General features: G+C 37.0%; 1 protein-coding gene across 1 annotated transcript in view; it reads left to right on the top strand.

Moving 5' to 3' along the window:
• Positions 1–18,283, top strand: part of HIBADH (3-hydroxyisobutyrate dehydrogenase) — a 105,009-nt gene that overhangs the window by 10,502 nt on the left and 76,224 nt on the right. The window contains exons 3-4 of the mRNA XM_060156047.1: positions 10,605–10,714; positions 13,177–13,298. Of these exons, the coding sequence (XP_060012030.1) occupies positions 10,605–10,714; positions 13,177–13,298 (232 nt within the window). The remainder of the gene's footprint in view (positions 1–10,604; positions 10,715–13,176; positions 13,299–18,283) is intronic.

Below are 18,283 nucleotides of genomic sequence, written 5' to 3' on the forward strand. Positions count from 1 at the left end.
AGACCGTTTACTAGTAACTGAATTTAGAGTTTTTTTTTCAAGGTATGAAGGAAATTCTTCTTGTACAAGTTGTAGAGTGGTAATTGAGGGCTGAATGTAATCCCAGAACTGGGTGAATACTAAAAAATTCCTGAGAAGTATAGAAAAAGGTTAGAGAACAAATAAATAGTCAACTTCTAGGTAATAGGCTTGAAATAAATACTGAGAAAATGCAATGCATACATAAAGAACAGGTTTAAGCAACTTAGAGGCTACTTGCAGATCTGGATATCCTCCATCTCCTTCTCCATCATGGTTTGTATGCCATCTGGGGGTGGCAGCAGTGTTGTTTGAGGATGTGTGAGTATCATCTTGGAACTTTTCAGGGGAGGGTTGTGGCTGCTTATGCCCATATAGTCTCTGAATATTGACACTGTACCACCAGTGCAGTAGGTTTACTGATGACCTTAAGTAGCTTAGGGACTTAGACTTGTTGGAGAGGTTTGATCAATTCTTTGTTCTAGGAAAGGTGGCTTTACCATCTTCAAGGATGGTAAGGAGTTCCAAGCTGATATTCAGTCTGGGATGGATTGTTTTTCTGAGGAGATGGATATTACTTTTTGGGATAACACATCTATTTGATGTTGGCATTTTACAGTGGTTTATATATTTATTTGTAAGAGTAACAACGGTACTTGGTCTCTAAACAGAGGAAATATCTTCAATTAAATACAGAATTTAATCAAAGTAATAACAGCATATTCTTCTGGCATTTTGGAGAATAATGTTCCCGAAGTTTTCATGTGTGTGTGTGTTTATGAAAGATCACATGAATTTCTCTTCCTCTTTCTACCCCTTCTAGTAATACAGAGGTGGAAATTGAATGGAAACTGATTTACCTTGGACTGGCAAAGCAGAAGCTTAGGGCCTTTCAAATTGTGACCAATGCCATTACTCTTCCCTCTATTCCTGTAGCACTTAACAACTTGCCTATGGAGAACTGAAATGGTCATCATCCCTTTGTGAATCTCTTTTCTGCTGCTTGCCAGATTTCCGGAGCTTTCTGATGCTCTGCCTGAATTGCCTCATATTCTGAAGTTATCCTTTTACCTCCATTTCCTAACAAAATTCTTATTTTTTTAGTGTTGCTAATTTTAGGTAGGTGTGAAGGAAGGCCACCTTAAGAATAAGACTTACACTTGAGTGAAGGAGACATTTACATTTTAAAAGAGAGAGAAAAGAAACTAATATTTAATGAGTACCTCCTACGTGTCAGGTCTTTTACTAAATATTTTGTACATATTATCTAATTTTATCTTTGTAACAGAAGTATTTTCAGGAAACTGATGCTTGGAGAAGTTAAATAACATCCCCAAGGTTGCACAGTGAGTGAATGGCAAGAGCCAGGATCTGAACAAAGGTCTGTCTTTGACTTTGGAGCTTTAGCTCTTTTAATTACATGATGTGTAGTCACTAATTAATGAAATTTATGTATGAGACATTTTTAAGTGTATGTGTGGCATCTTCCTTGATGATTCTGAAATGTAGCTACCTGTTACCTATTTATAAACTAGTCTACTAGAAAATAAAGTGCCTAGATTTCTTTTGGATCAGTTAATGTCAGGCCAGTAATGATTATATACCACACCCTTGTTTAATATGTTGTTTTGCACCAATGAAATTTGTTGGAATTAAATACTAGTTATCTATTATGATGGATTGTATAGTGAGTGGGTATACAGTGGGTTGAATAGTGGCCCCCCCAAAAGATGTCCTACAAAAATCTTAGAAGAAAACATGAAGAAATCTTCATGACCTTGAATTTGGCAAAGGATTCTTAAATATGACACCCAAGATCATGAGCAACAAAATTAAAAATAAAACTTCATCAAAATTGAAAACTTTTGTGCTCCAAAGAAGAAGAGCAAGAAAGTGAAAAGGTAACCCATAGAATGGGATAAAATATTTGCAAATCATATATCTGATAAGGACTTGTATCTAGCATGTATAAAGAAGTCATACAATTCAAACAGAAAGACAAGTGACTCAATTAAATGGACAAAGGATCTGAATAGACATTTCTCCAAAGAAGGTACAAATGACCAATAAACACATGAAAAGATGCCAGTATCATTAGTCATCAGATAAATGCAATCAAAACCACAATGAGATTTCCACACCCACTGGGTTGGCTAGAATTACAAAGGCAGATAACAAGAAGTATGGAGAAATTGAACTATCACACACTGCTGATGAGATTGTAATTCTACTCCTAGGTATATATGAAAGAGAAATGAAAACACATACCCACACAGAAACTTGTATATAAATGGCAGCATTATTCATTACAGCCAAAAGATAGAAACAACCTAAATGTCCCATCAGTGGTAAGCAAAATGTGGTATATCTATACAATGATATATTACTCAGCCATAAAAAGGGATGAAGCACTGACACATGAAAGTCCAGAACAGAGAAATCTGTAGAGACAGAAAGTAAATCAGTGGCTGTTTAGTGCTGGCTGGGAGAAGAGGGTAAAGAGGGAGGCAGGCATAGGGGAGAGATAGCTAATGGATATGGGTTTTTTTTTCTTGAACTGATGAAAAGTTCTAAAATTGTGTTGGTTGCACATATCTGTGAATACACTAAAACCCATCAAATTATATACTTTAGGTGGGCAAATTATATGTTATGTGAATTATATCTCAATAAAGTGATTTTAAAAACAGATAAATGTCCAAGTTCTAACCCCCAGTACTTGTGAAAGTGACCTTATTTGGAAACAGGGTCTTGGCAGATGTAGTTAGGTTTAAGATCTTGAGATGAGGTCATCCTGGATTTCGGGTGGGCCCTAAAGGCAATGATGAGTGTCCTTACAGAGAGCCACAAGGGGAAGGCCGTGGGAAGTCGTAGGCAGTCTTCAGAGTTATACTGTGGCAAGCCAAGGAACACCAGGGTCAGCCAGAAGCTAGTAGAGGCAAAGGAGGATCTTCCTTTGGAGGCAGCATGGTGCTGCCTACACCTCGCTTTCATACTTGTGGCCTCCAGAGCTGTGAGAATACATTTCTGTGTTTTAAGCCACCATGCTTGGGGTAACATTGCGGCAGCCACTGGAAACCAGTACAGCTAGAATCTACAAAATGGGTTTACAACCTGCCCTTTCCACTTAGTATCTGCAATCTCAGGCAAGTTATTTAGTGTCTCTATATCTGTTTCCTCATGTGTAAAATAATAAGGATAATAATAATAACCTTTCTCAGGGAGTTGTTACGAGGATTAAATGAATTCATATATGTAAAGAGCTTAAAATGGTGTTTGGCACAGTAAGGAGTGTGTGTGTTAGCTCTAAGTAAGTTCCCATAAGTCTTGGTTTCACCTCTGCTCTACAGAGCTGTTATTTCCTTTTCTAATGCTTTCTATTCACATGACAATGTCAGAGTCTCTCACTTCTTTGTGAAGAAAAGTTACTTTTTATTGCTTTGATCACTATGGGTTAAGGCTACCTTAGAATCTCTTAGCAAAACGGGATAGGACGTTCATTAATTTACTAATTTGACTGATGTTTCTTGAGTACTTTCTATGTGCTAGGTACTGGGAATATAGCCCAGAACAAAACAGTTACAGTCTTTGCCTTTGGGGACCAACAGGAGGTGTTAGATTATCACAGCACACAAATATGTGATTCCAAATTGTGATGTGGAAAGAAGAAGAGTCTCTTCAGTTTTCAGTAAAATCTGCATTACGTTGGCTGAGAGGGCAGTCAGGGACGTTCTCTGAAGACTAGACATTTAGGTAGATAGCACAAGAATAAGGATTTATCCAGGTGAAGAATGGGGACAAAGGAGCAATTTTCTTTAAAAGTGGAAGCCTCTCCAGGTTTCTAGAGATTTCTACTTTAGGTCGACCGATACAGGTTGAGTACCTTGCATGTGTCTAGCAGTCCACCTAGTGCTGTGGAGAATAAAACAGGTTGAGTTGGATGTGGCAATGTATTAGATGTGTCTCAGGTGGCAAGACTAAATAATAGAAGGGAGTTTTTATTAAAATTGTATTTTGACAGTAATAAAGTGCTGAAGCAGGTTTTGAGGGGAAAAATAATAAGTAACTCTTAAGAGTTGTTTCATTTCTGATAGAGAGCTACATAAATATTGTGCTTAATCTTCGCTCACCTACAAACAGAAATGCTGTAGCCTGAAATGAAAGTCATGGAGACGAGATCTCTTGGATTCCTGGATAGAAATCAGAGGGTTCTAGGAGACAGCCTCAGTTATTAGATTTTCCTGCTTTTCTTCTTCCTTGAGATACATAAGTGGGTGTGGGGAAGGAAGGAGGATGGGTTCTGGGTGGCTGCCTGTCCCAGATTAGTGAAGCGTGAGACTCTCTTAGCTTCTGCCCACAGCTCCCAGCCCTGCCCCGCTCCCAGCACACGGTGGGAAAGTTGCGTGGGCGGTTCACACTGGGGCGGCAAAGCCTGGAAGGCAGAACCCTCTTTTCCCACGTCCCATCTCCCTCACCGCTCTGCTTCCTCTCAGAGTCTTTACTCTAAGAGGTCCTCTGAGTATTGATTACAACAGCAGTGGAGGGCAGGAGAACGTGAAATTGAGATAAATGACAGGAGAAGGGTAAAGGGTATAAAAAAGCTTTGGGCCTGAGGGGAAATATTCTGTCATAATAAAATGAAAACATTTGTTGATAAATGATTTTTATGCCAGCAGCTTAAAAACCGTTTTGGTCATTTGAGCAAGTGTAATTTCCTAAGACCCCTACTTTAAAAGGTAATGTTAATTTGGATGTGTGACTTCTGATGTGTTAAAATGTCAGTAGTACTAATTCATAGCTATATTTAGTTTTAAAATGTTTGATAAAGGAAAAAATGAGTTTCATTTTACTACTAAAAGACAAAGAGAAGACTTGGGATGAAATGGAAAAATATAGGTGAAAACTTTGAAACTTCTTGCCATTGTGCACAATAGTGCAGTGAATGGATTAAGAGTTCAAAAATTCAGAGTATATTTGAGTTGACTCTTACATTTTAAGGACAGGTGTCCCTTCCTTTCCCTGATGTTACTATCTCAAGTGAAGTCGATGAAATGGCAGCCAAAGAAAACAGAATTTTTTTCCCTCAAAGTCTGCAGAAAACATGGCTAGTTGATTTCAAATGTCAACTGTGCTTTCGGTGGGAAATTTGCAGGGAGAGAAAGTACCAAACTAGACATATCTGGATCAAAAAGCAATCAACTAGTTCTAAAGATCTTTGGACATCTCCTTGAAGAAGTGTTTTTTTGTTTTTTTAAAAGCAAAAACTGGGCATTTATTGTTTCATGTAACTGAAGAGTTGGGGAGTGGCCTGAACCCAGGCACAGCCGAATTTTGGGCACAGATGTAATTAGATCCGTTTCTGTCTGCTTCTTGGCTCTGCTTTCCACGGGCTGGCTTCTCCCTCCCCTCAAGGTGCAAGGTCCACCTGCAGCTCCAGGTGAAGTGCTTTAGGGTGTTACCACCCTGGAGGTTTTCCTTCCAGCTGTACCTAGTAGTAAAAAATACTACGTGGGTTATGAAGGAAATAAAAACTTGGACATGTTAAAATGCTTCACGTGCCTGACTGTATTTAATGAACTTATTTATACCTTTACATGTTAACCAATTCTATTAGGGCATTTATAATTGGTTTAATATGTTACCTGTGGTCATTCCCATAAAAAATTTACGGTTTCCTCTCTCCGTATCCCTTTATTATATCTTTATTTCTGTTGGAAACTCGGGTTTAACATACAATGCATCATTTCAACTTCTAGCATCTATTCTAAGAATGTAACCCATGATAATTATCAGGCCTTTGGGTATTAGAAATCATGAATCAATAAATTGTGAATGTAGTGGTTTAAAAGCATAAACCCAGGAGGAACCTGGCTGCCTGAGCTCAGATATCAGCTCCATCATGTGCTGGCCGTGTGACTTTTAGACAGATTATCTAACTTCTTTCTACTTAAATTTTCTCATCTTATAAAATGGCAGTAGTAATAGTACCTTCCTCTTAGCCCTAGAGAACCTGGCACGTAGAAAGTGCTGTTACTACTACCACCACTGTTACTACTGTTATGGTTGTTGCTTTAGTATCTATACCATATTTCTCCCAAATCTTCATTCCCCAACACCACACATATAAATGCACCACTGTGTTGGCTGAGTCACTGAGTCCAGAGTTGTTTGGAATAGAATTGTAGACATATTTTTATTTATTTATTTTTTTTTTTGCGGTACGCGGCCCTCTCACTGCTGTGGCCTCTCCCGTTGCGGAGCACAGGCTCTGGACGCGCAGGCTCAGCGGCCATGGCTCACGGGCCCAGCCGCTCCGCGGCATGTGGGATCCTCCCGGACCGGGGCACGAACCCATGTCCCCTGCATCGGCAGGCGGACTCTCAACCACTGCGCCACCAGGGAAGCCCTAGACATATTTTTAAATGAAAGAATGATGATAAAAATGAAAACCAAATTAGGAGATAAAGTGATTTGACTGCATCCCCGTTTAAGAACATATTCTGCAGAGTCCCTTGTGTCCTCCTCTTATTTTACAGAAGATACCAATTTCTCTTTTTAAGCGGTAGCATCCAGGGCATGTGACTTGTGCTTCGTTTTCATTTTCATTGTGTGGGAATTTCCTTGGAGATGCCTCTGAGTGGTGCCAAAAGTCTTGGGACTTATGCAGCATTTCTGTGTGAGTTTTCTGGTTGAACTAGGCTTAATTGGATTCTCTTGTTTTCTCCCTAAAAACTTGGGAACCATCTTGTTCCTGGGTTATAAGGCTGAACATGTTTGGTTAAGTAATTCTATTGAGATCTAATCTGGCATCCACTCAGGTTTTGTTAGATGAGAACTTTAAAAGTCTCTTGCTGAGTGGGCTTCATCATTGTTGACCACATGTTTCAAGATGTAGGCAAAAACCGTTTTGGTCAGTTTTTTAAGGGTAGTGCAATTTTTTTTTTTTTTTTTTTTTTTGCAGTACGCGGGCCTCTCACTGTTGTGGCCTCTCCCGTTGCGGAGCACAGGCTCCGGACGCGCAGGCTCAGCGACTATGGCTCACGGGCCCAGCCGCTTCGCGGCATGTGGGATCTTCCCGGACCGGGGCATGAACCCGTGTCCCCTGCATCGGCAGGCGGACTCTCATCCACTGCGCCACCAGGGAAGCCCAAGGGTAGTGCAATTTTGAAGCAACAGTATGCATTTCTACTTGGAAAGATTAAAATACACTGAGTGGCAGGTTTAACCAAGGTCATGTTCATCTTGTTTCTTTGCAAGTTTCTCTTACCCATTTGCTTTATGTGGAAGCAATGCTGAGCTTCACTTATGTGACTGTTTCGTCTAGCAGAGACAGCGAGATTTTTCTCTTTATGTAAAACAACTAGGTTAACTGTTGTCTCCTTCCATTGGATATGTAAAAAGGAGGTGCAGTTACTTCAGATTGCTCTGGGCCCTGATGCCCCCATCATTCCTCCCGCCACCCACCCAGCAAAGCAGATTTTGTCTTTAATCTGTCCAGTTGTCTAATCTTTATATTGTACACCTGCCATTGGTGCTTACTAGCATACAGATGAATCTAGTTGCAGAAATTCTTAATGACTGTAGATATTGTGAAGGGAACCAATCTCCTATAAACAAAATTAAAATAATGGAAAAGTAGGGTCACCTTAATTCACAATGGTGTAAGAATGAGGCAGTTGGAATTGTCAAGAGATTTTTCTGGGATGGCCATGACAATCAGAGCAGAGCCATGTTCCAGGGTCAGCCAGGTTAGTGACCGTCCACACATGTGGAGGTGTAGAAGAGTCCTGCTAATGCTTTACATTTGTACTGAGTCATTGCAGATGCTTCCCTGTACCATCAGCCCTTTTTCACAGAGTCTGTGCCTTCCTAGAATTTAAGGTTACTAAATGTGAAAAATTCCCTTGGCTAAGTTTCCTTTCTACTTTGGAGATAGAAACGCTTGAAGATAATCCAAATCACTATTCTTATTTTGTAGTTTCGTAAACTGAAGCCAGAGAGGTTAAGTGATTTGCACAAAAGCACAGATGATTTAGTGGCTGAGCTATAACTAAACCCAGTCTCTGGCTTTCCAAATTAGTGTTCCTTTCCCTGATCCATGCTGTCTTTGCTTATCCATTCAATTAGCAAATGTAACTGAAGGGACTCTAATTAGGTTGGCTCCTAAAGGCTTTTGTGGTGAGTGTCAGACTGGCAATAAGGTTTGTTTTTTTCCTGCCAGCTTTTGAGTCATGGCCAAATTTTGTTAGTCAGTTATTTCAGAGTCTTGAAGTCATCACATGGAAGGCAAGATGATTTGAATAACTGGACACACTTGTCTGTCTAATAAACATGCCTTCTGTAGTGCAAATTAGAGACTGTTATTATAATGTACCAAATTTATATAGTTGTTACGTATGGAGCAGTTGTGGCCAGTACAGTGGTGACATTCCAGCTATCACTATCATTGTGTGTTTTTTTCCAGACCTGTGAGCTTTGACACTACTTTCCTGTATATTTGAGGGGTTAGCAGTACTCTGGCAACCCAGGCATCCCAAGAAGCAGATGCTAGGGATGCAGGGGGCTGATTGGCCACCCCATGCACTTGGCAGTTGCATGAATTGGCACAAGAAGCTTGGAGGTGTGAAGTATTCCTAGATCTGTGAGCTAATTGTTGGTACCCCTGAGGGCATGTCTCAAGGAGCTATCTAGATGGAATTGAATTTCCTTCAGTGGAAGAGACTCTGAATTCCTAAGAGAAAGTCTGAAGTTGACTCTTAGACCTCAGGGCTGGCTTACTACAGTCCCTGAAAGATCAAGAGAGAGGGAGCTGAGATAGAAGGAAAGGCAGCTGAAAGGTATGCCACCATTTTGCATGCCTTTATTACTTCATTTAAATAGGATGAACAGATGGGGCTCTCTATGTAACCCATATTCTTGACACAGTCCAAGAGTAGAGAATTATGACTCCTATAGCTTTTCCTTTTCTTCTCATCTTACTGAGCTGGTTTTTTTCCTAAGGAAACTTGAATTGTTTGCCAGGAAATAGTTGCCTCTTTTCAAATCTCAGTATTTGTTTGAGTGTAAGAAAGGTTTTCGCCTAACTTAAGTATTACTTTGTAATTTGATGGAAAAAAATTTTTTCCAGAATTATTTGTGGCCGATCCCCACTATATATCAAAATATGCATATTGTTGAATGTGCCACTTTGTAGACTCTAAAATGCTGTATTGCCTTTAGATGAGAGAGACTGTCTTTTTTTTTTGTTGTTTTTGGCTTTAGAGTCTGAGGTGTTTAATATTATCACTTAGTACACAAAGTGCCAGGATACTTGATTATCCGAAATTTTAGAATACAACTTATGAAATTATGTTAAAACTGCCTTTATGTAGAATTTGATTTAGAAGCTGATAGTCTCTTACGGAAGAATGAAATGTAATTGCTTCTAGCTCATAATATTTAGATTGCACACTGTGTTTGGTTTCTCATTCTTTCATCAGCTGTACATCAAAGACAGAAAGAAAGTGTTTCGTTTACTTCCACCACATGAAAAGCAGAGGCGTTCCCATTCCTAAGATGCTTATGTGCCAGTTCTCCTATGGAGAAAGTTTTGATTATCCTGATAGTTCCTTGTCTTTTCTTTAAAGAGAGAAAAGGCTTTGGAAAGGAGCTTTCGTGATCATTGGGGTGATAGATTCTTTCTGTTAAAGGAGAGTTTCAGTCAAGAAGTGATCTGGTCTCTTCTGGCCTCTTTGGTTGCTGACCAGCTGGCCAGGTGTATCATGGTGTATATATTCGAGAGAGCAGGGGGTGGGGGAAATGTGAGTGAGGGTATGTACACCCATACTTGTAAACATATGTACAGAGGATGGGCAGAGCAGCTTTCTTGTACAGTATGTTCATGGTCATCATTAAAGCAGAAGTCAGGGTTCTGACTTCTGAGAGAGAGAGCGTACCTTGATGCCTGTTCGTATGTCGTTGTTGTATATATGGTTTCCACAGGAGACCTGACAGCTCATGCTCTCAGACTTCATGGTGGTACTCACATTCAGTGCAGTACATGCTTATGTCCTTGTCTTGACTTTTTATAAAACAGGCTTAATTTTTTTTTTTTCTTGAAAATAGAGGCTGGAAGATAGTGGTAATGGGGGCCTGAGAATTTACTTGTGGATTTTGCTGCCCATGAATTAATTGGTGTATCCTGTAGTTCAGCTACCAAGTCTGATATACGAGAATGTTTTTCTTAGAGCATCTACCAAAAAGTATGCTGTTTAAGAATCCAACTTAGAGGAATCCATGAGAAGTGTGTCCGTTCCCAGGCCTGTTGGGTTTTGCCCTTTTCCCCCTCAACTCACTTCACACTTTTTAAAGTAAACAGTGGATGTGATTCCATAGAAATTGCATCTGTATGTGTGAAGGAATGGACTCTATTTTAGGCAGTAACGGGTTTTTTTGCTCGTTTTTTGTTTTTGTCATTTGAAAACAAGGATTAGTTTTTATTCACTGTCACTATTATGGGCATGCATAAAAAGTGGATCCTACTTGTACTGTAGGAGCTGCTTGCATTTAATTTAAATAATGTGCCGTTGCAATTTTTTTTTTTAAAGGTAGTGTCTTCCCCAGCAGATGTAGCTGAAAAAGCTGACAGAATTATTACAATGTTGCCCACCAGCATCAATGCAATAGAAGCTTATTCTGGAGCAAATGGAATTCTAAAGTATGTATTTCTCAACTGTAGATATGTTCTTGTTATGATAGTTTATGAATTTCACATTTGTTAGAACTATTGTGAAATTACAATTATGTTTGTTAAACCTTCTTGTACTGTATTTTTATGTCTTAAAAGTGAATGGTGTGGTTTCTCTCATTGTAAAGGGTTATTTTTTCACTGAAGTCAAGTATGTGACTTTTGGGAATACATTTTTTTTGCTTTCTGTTTCTTCCCTTTAATCTTGCGTTAAACTTACATTGGTAACCTGTTTAAGAGATTTTTAAAGCTTGCATTTTAAACTGTACAAATGTTACAAGCATAATTTTCTTACGGTTTACAGAAATTCAGGAAGAGATTTCTATGAAAAATGAAACGAAGCATTGGAAAGAACACCATTATTTAAAATTTATTATAAAATAAAAAGTTATTGTATGTCCTTTGGGTTAGTACATCTGTAGTAAGAACTTTGAGAGGGTGGAATTAAAGATTAGCAGTAGCTCTTTAAATAATATATAATTTAGGTCAGAGTTTCCTACCCAGTAACTAGCTTCCCTGGCTTTGAGAACCTTTTGGTTACTTGCTACCTATTGCCAAACCCTTGTGGTTATGTTAGGATGACAGCGGTTGAATTTAGTTTTCTGGTCTTACTGATTCCTGTTCCTAACTTGTTTTGTTGTTGAAGTTCAGCAGAGAGCTAGAGCAAACTGGTAGGCTTTGTAGACACATGAAGGGCTAAAAGAAAGGGTTTAATTTCTTGAAGCTGTAATACATGAAATTTGAGGTTTTGGGAAATTGAATTGCTTTGGAAAACTAGCAAATTTAGAAGCAACAGACACTTGAATATTAGGCAGAAAACTGATAAGATAAATGTTTAGATTTCAGGGAAAGTTGAAAGATTCTCATTTTGGATGGAGCCCTCAGGCCCACAGTGTGTATGTGGTCCTGAGGTGACCTAGCTGTCTCATTACCTAGTCTGTTCCAATTATGGCCCTGTTTTACCTCTGAAGAAAAAGTTACTAAAAACTTTGTGGAGACAAAATCCTACGTTTATTAATATCCTTTACTCGGAATATGGTGGCCAACAACCAGGGCAATTTTGTCTAGGGAGTGCTTTGAAAGATTTTGGCTTTACATTGAAGTGTAATTTGCTTCTCATGGGTAGTTCTTTATTTTCTTTTGGGTCCGGATCATTTCCCCACACCCTGTGCGTGTATAATTTTTGAGACCATTTCCCGTTTGCTTAAAGCTTTAAGATCTTAAAAATATTAATATCACAGAAGACTGGTAAACTTAATTCTTATATTTTAGGGTATGTAAAGTGGAATTCCACATACTGAGGTGATCTATATAACAGAGTGTGCTATTTCTTTTCTATGGAACATACCCAGCCGTTGCATTTGGACCAGATCAATTCATATGTCTAAAATTGTTGTTTAAAGCATTTTGCGTGCTATTTTTTTCTGTAGAAAAAAATTTCTTTTTTATAGTTTTTAGCAATGATTTTCTATTTCCCCTTCAATATTTTTATTTATTCAGTTCTAACTTTCCAATCATGGTTATGATTAAATGTCCTCTGGGTTAGTTTATCTGTAGTAAGAATTTTGGGACGTTTGAATTCAAGGTTAGCCATAGCCCTTTAAATAAATTGTAATTTAGGTCGGTTTCCAAGCCAGTGAAGATAGGCATAGATTATAGACTGTAAGGTATATAGTCTGCACTTATAGTGCAAACAGAACTGTTTTACTTTAAGAATGCCACTTAACTATTGATGTAAAATATGATATATGAAAAGACTGCTTCCCCCTTTTACCAATGTTTGTATATAAATTTACTGTAAAGAACAAAAAGTCTCTGTGAGATTTATAGGTCCATTCCTGTGTTTTCCTTTCTGCCTGTTTGATGTCTTATTTTGTCTTTCCAAAGTTGCAGTTATTAAAGAATATGCCATCCTAAAACAAATGGCTAAATTTTAACTGCTTATGTTTATTCTACCTAGTGGAAATGAAAATGGATATGTGAAATTTGCAATATGGCTTGTTAAAGACAAATAAATTACTTTTTAAAGAGACCCAGCTACTTTACAAACAAAAATTTAAATCCTACTAAATAGCCCTTTTAAAGTTAATAGGTGTTTTAAATTGCTTACATCTTAGCTTACCTATATTATTATGGTTAGTATTTCACCTGAAACCAGAATTTATACCATATAGATTATTAGATTATTTTGGTTTCTTTGAAATAGTTCGAGTTTACTTTGAACTATAATTGATCTGAAAATGAATTTGAGATTTTGAACCAGTTCTAATAATGTTTTTAATATTAAACCAAAGACCTCCTTGATATCTGGTGAATTTTAGCAGATTCTGATATAGGTAGTTGCATGAAATGCTTATTCAGAGTTGTAAACTATATTTTTCAAATTATAAAACTATAGTTTTTAAAAACTATATTTCTGTTCATTTACTTAGAAAAGTGAAGAAAGGCTCACTATTAATAGATTCCAGTACTATTGATCCTATGGTTTCAAAAGAATTGGCCAAAGAAGTTGAGAAAATGGGAGCAGTTTTCATGGATGCCCCTGTTTCTGGTGGTAAGTGGTAGCTAAAATATATGCACATCTATTCTGTTTGTCATAAGTAACAGTTATGATTTTGTGCTACCCAAGATACATCCAGTTATTTTTAGAGCTATTGCAGATTCTCAATTTCCTCATTAAAAATAAAAACAAAGCAAAACTGACTTATGTTATTTAATACTCTTAAAATACAATGCTTTTTCTAAATTCGGATAATAGGATATTACAGCTTTGAGGAGCTATGAATTTTTGGTCCAAATTACTGTGGGTAGGGATAGATTGATTCCTAGAAAATTTTAACTTTTCAGAACAGATTCAAGAAATAATTAGCCTGAATAATCTTGTAACTATTAAAGAAACTGAAGAAGTGGCAAAAAAGAAAAAATAATTTCGTAAGGGAAACATTAGGCCCAGGTGGTTTTACAGGTGAGTGTTACCAGACTTTCAAGGAGCAGATCGTCTCAATTTTTTTTTTTAATTATTTAATTTATTTATTTTTGGCTGCGTGGGGTCTTCGTTGCTGCGTGCGGGCTTTCTCTAGTTGTGGCAAATGGGGGCTACTCTTTGTTGCAGTGTGTGGGCTTCTCATTGCAGTGGCTTGTTGCGGAGCACTGGCTCTAGGCACGCGGGCTTCAGTAGTTGTAGCATGCAGGGTCAGTAGTTGTAGCTCACGGGCTCTAGAGCACAGGCTCAGTAGATGTGGCGCATGGACTTAGTTGCTCCGTGGCATGTGGGATCTCCCCGGACCAGGGCTCGAACCCCATCTCAATTTTATACAAACTTTTCCAGGCAATACAAAAAGAGGAAATGCTTCCCCAACTCACTCTGTAAGATGTGTATAACTCTGATAATTAAACCAGACGGAAACATTATGAAAGAGAAAAACTGTAGGTCTACATCAGTCATGAATATAGAAGTAAAAACTTTATAAAGTATATTAGCAAACTAAATCCAACCGCATATGAAAGAGATCAAACACTACCACCTAGTTTGGTTTATCTCATGTATGTACAGATGGCTTAATATTAGAAGGTCTATAAATAAATAAATTTCACAACATTGACATACTTAGAAATCATCATCATCTCAATCAGAGGACAAGGAGACCCACTAATAAAATTCTAAAAGCTTAATAGTATATAAAATACTAATAGCAGGATCGAATATAATATATATGCACATACACACATATGTATTTGTATACATATACACATACATGCATATGTAATTATAGCAATATAGCAGTATACAATGGAGTAGCAATTTTACTCCTATTATATTAAACTCGATTGTTGGCTTTGGGATTAAAAAATAATAAAATAGGGCTTCCCTGGTAGCTCAGTGGTTGAGAGTCTGCCTGCTGATGCAGGGGACATGGGTTCGTGCCCTGGTCTGGGAGGATCCCACGTGCCGTGGAGCGGCTGGGCCCATGAGCCATGACCGCTGAGCCTGCGCGTCCGGAGCCTGTGCTCCACAATGGGAGAGGCCACAGCAGTGAGAGGCCTGTGTAACCGCAAGAAAAAAAAAAAATATATTATATATATTATATATATTATATATATATAATATATATAATGATTTAAATCAGTTTATTTTTTTCATAAAGAACCTAATGGTCTTGTAAAGGTACCTTATATCCCAAACCACATTTGAGTATAGGTGGAGGTATAAATAATTTTTAGCCCCTATAATGGTTATATTGACTTGGTTAAGTAGGATTTGGGGTGTAAAGGTTTATAATGTGGTATGGATCTTTGATCATAAAATACTAATAAGCAGTTTTAAGCTTGGTGTTGGTATTTTTTTTGTAGAATGGTTTTAATAAAGTGAACAATTCTTCTTTGAGTGGTTCTGTGATTTAATTAAAAAATTGATACATGGTACATATGATCTTGCTGTTGGTTGATCTTTTGCTTCAAGAGTATAGCCTGAAATTATCATTTGATAATGAAGAATACCAACTTGATTTTTTAAGTGTTATTTTAAGTTTTAAAAATAATATAGTCTTCCTTGGGATAAAACTTTGAAATTACTCCTTGTTCTTATCAAGCTGTTTTTAAACCCACTTTTGTAGTTTAAGAATGCAAAAATGTTAATTTGTAATAGTGAATACTTGAATCTGTGCTTATAGACTGGAAGCTTTGTGTAGAGGTGGTTTGTGATAATTTATCGGTTGACACGATCATTATGAGATTAGCCAGTATATAATAGAAGCTTATGTTTGTCTTCTCATAGTTATTATCTTTGTATTTTTAATATGATGGATTAAAAATGTCTCCACTTTTTCAGTTAAAATAAAATAGAGGAAACTTTCTGTAAGTTAGAGTTGACTGGTTTAAAAATCATTATATTTTAACTAAATAAAATTAAGGAAAGGGACCTGGAAAAAGCATAGATACCCAAGTTAGATACCCAAGATGGGACCACAGTTTTATAGAGGTTCTATATTTGTCAGTCTTAAACATGGATTATTTGAGGTAATTTGAATAAAACCTTAAAAAATTTCCCCCATGTTTGTCCATTTTCCCTCACCCCTCATTTGTTCCTTACCTTAGATTTAAAAAAAATGCATTTTTGTGTATTTATATAGAGCTATTACCTACAAATACAGTAGTATTCTAAAAATTAAAATAGGAACATATTATACTCCTTATTCTGTGGTTAGCATTTTAAGGACAAGCTTTTTTTTAACCTAGATGAATTTGAAGTTGCATAGATTTTTGAGATAGTGATTCATTTCTTTAGTCCAGCCCCTTCTTCTGCTTTCTACTAACTTTTATTCTGGGGAATGCAATGAAAAGAATCTTTACTGTATCATTTTACTAGCCCATGGAGTAATACATTGAAGGTTTTCCTCAGGTTTCATTATTGCAGCTTTTTATACATCATCCTTATTACAAATAATATAATTTTATTTAAATTCCATGTGACTTTTTAAAAAAATCAAAAGCAAGTGATGCTTAAACTGCTATCATTATCATCCTGAAACCAATGTGAGTAACTTTTCTACTTGTACAGTTAACACTTTGTAGCATAGATCATGCCTCAGCCCATTTGGTGCTTCCTTTAGAAGCTGTCAAACTGTACATGCTTTTATCAAAGCCCACATTACATTATATTTATAGGCATTGATTCACTTCCTCCTGTAGAATTTAAGCTTTTTGAGTGCAGGGAGTAACACTTTTTTTTTTCCAATTTTTGTTAAATATTGAATTTATATACAAAATATTTATAAAATTATAAAGGTACCAAGTATAAGTATACATCAGGCCCATGTGTACTCTCCTCCCAGTTTAAGAAATAGAGCCTTACTGTTACCTTGTGTGTTTCTTCTGCTCTATTAATACTTAATTTGACTTTTATATTCACCTCTATGGATATTTAAAGAGAGAGAGTAACACCAGATCTGATTTATACAGCCGATTCTAGGGCTAGAGAAGGATTTTTAGTTCTAGAAATGGAAAATTTATGTTGAAGATCAACTAGAAATCTTATAGATGATTCCTGATTATATCCGAGGGGGAACCAGTGGAATTTGGAATTCGATTTGATGGTTCTTTAGTAAATATTCTTTAAGCAAGGAAGAAAGGAAATTGGTTAGTTCCTATAATTCTCCTACCACCTTTAGTTTCATTTTCTGCTGTACTTCTGTTAATAAGTTAAAAGAAGTTTACTTGGATATTAGGGAGAGCCTGGAACTTTAAAAGTAACTCTAAAAATGAAGGTCTTCATTTTTTCTTTAATGAAATGTCTTATACTTAAATTATTGTATTTATATAATTCTTACAAGATTATATCCTGTTTTCTGATTATACATTCTAATCCTATTATGCTGAGAGCACCTTGATTGCTGATTTCATATAATAAACATTTATTGAGTACTTATATACTAGGTATGTTCTAGGTACTAGAGTTAGAGCTTTAAAGATAGTGAACATCTTTTGCCTCATGGAGCTTATGATTTGGTAGGAATAGAGAGAATAAACAAGTAAACAAGAATAATTTCAATGATAAGTACTATGAAGGAAAAAAACAGAGTAAACAGTTAAGGAGACAGAGACTATGGGGAGGGCTCTTTTACATAGAGTGGACAGGATGCCTTCTCTGGGGAAGTGACATTTAAGCAGAGATCTGAATGTGCAGTCAAGGGAAAGTGTTCTCAGTAGATGGAGGTGCTCTGTGAGGGCTCTGAGGCATGGACAAGCTTGGTATGTTTGTGGAACATTTATCTTTGTACCCCTAGGATTTAGCAGGTAGTTTCACTCGGAGTTAGTTAAACTGAATGATCTTTACACTGACTCCCCATATGTCTAATACCGTGCCTTTATTTAACCGTTTGTGGTTCTCAAACTAAAGGTAACCAGGCTCTCTAGTAGCCCATGACACTGGCCTCATAAGTATGATGCCCTAATCTGTTTATCTGTCTTGTGTAAATCACATCTTTATGAAAGTTGTAATCCTTTAATGTGAAATGTTGTTTAGTCACACCAATTTGGACACATGCATTTTTTTTTTAGTATGGAATGGGTCTGCTATCACAATGTTAGTTCCAATTTGATTAGCTCTCTTGTATAATGAATGCTAGACATAAAGCAAATTAAAAACTATTGTTTGAGACTAATGACTACTGTTCAGTCTGCTCCAAGGGCATAACTATAGCACTTAACTGTGCTTGAATAATTGAAGAATAAGCTCACTGATTGCCTAGTATGTCTGTAGGTTTGCATAGAAACCTTGAGTTGAAGAGACTCTGAAGTGGCCCTTGTAGTTAGCCCCAGGCTTTCTGTGCTGGCAAGCCTCATAGATTTGCTAAAATATTGCTCCGGTTAGGGATTAATATCAAAATTAAATAATTGAACTTGTGTGTATGTGTTTGTATAACAGTTCCCTACCAGGAAACCAGATTTAATACTCTACTTACTTGGCTGGGTTAAGTTTTAGTAATTTGTTTGAGATATTCTTAGAATATGGAATAGTAAGCACAAAACCTATTAAGGACT

This window comes from Lagenorhynchus albirostris, chromosome 8, assembly GCF_949774975.1.
Source record: "Lagenorhynchus albirostris chromosome 8, mLagAlb1.1, whole genome shotgun sequence".
NCBI classification, from domain to species: Eukaryota; Metazoa; Chordata; class Mammalia; order Artiodactyla; family Delphinidae; genus Lagenorhynchus; species Lagenorhynchus albirostris.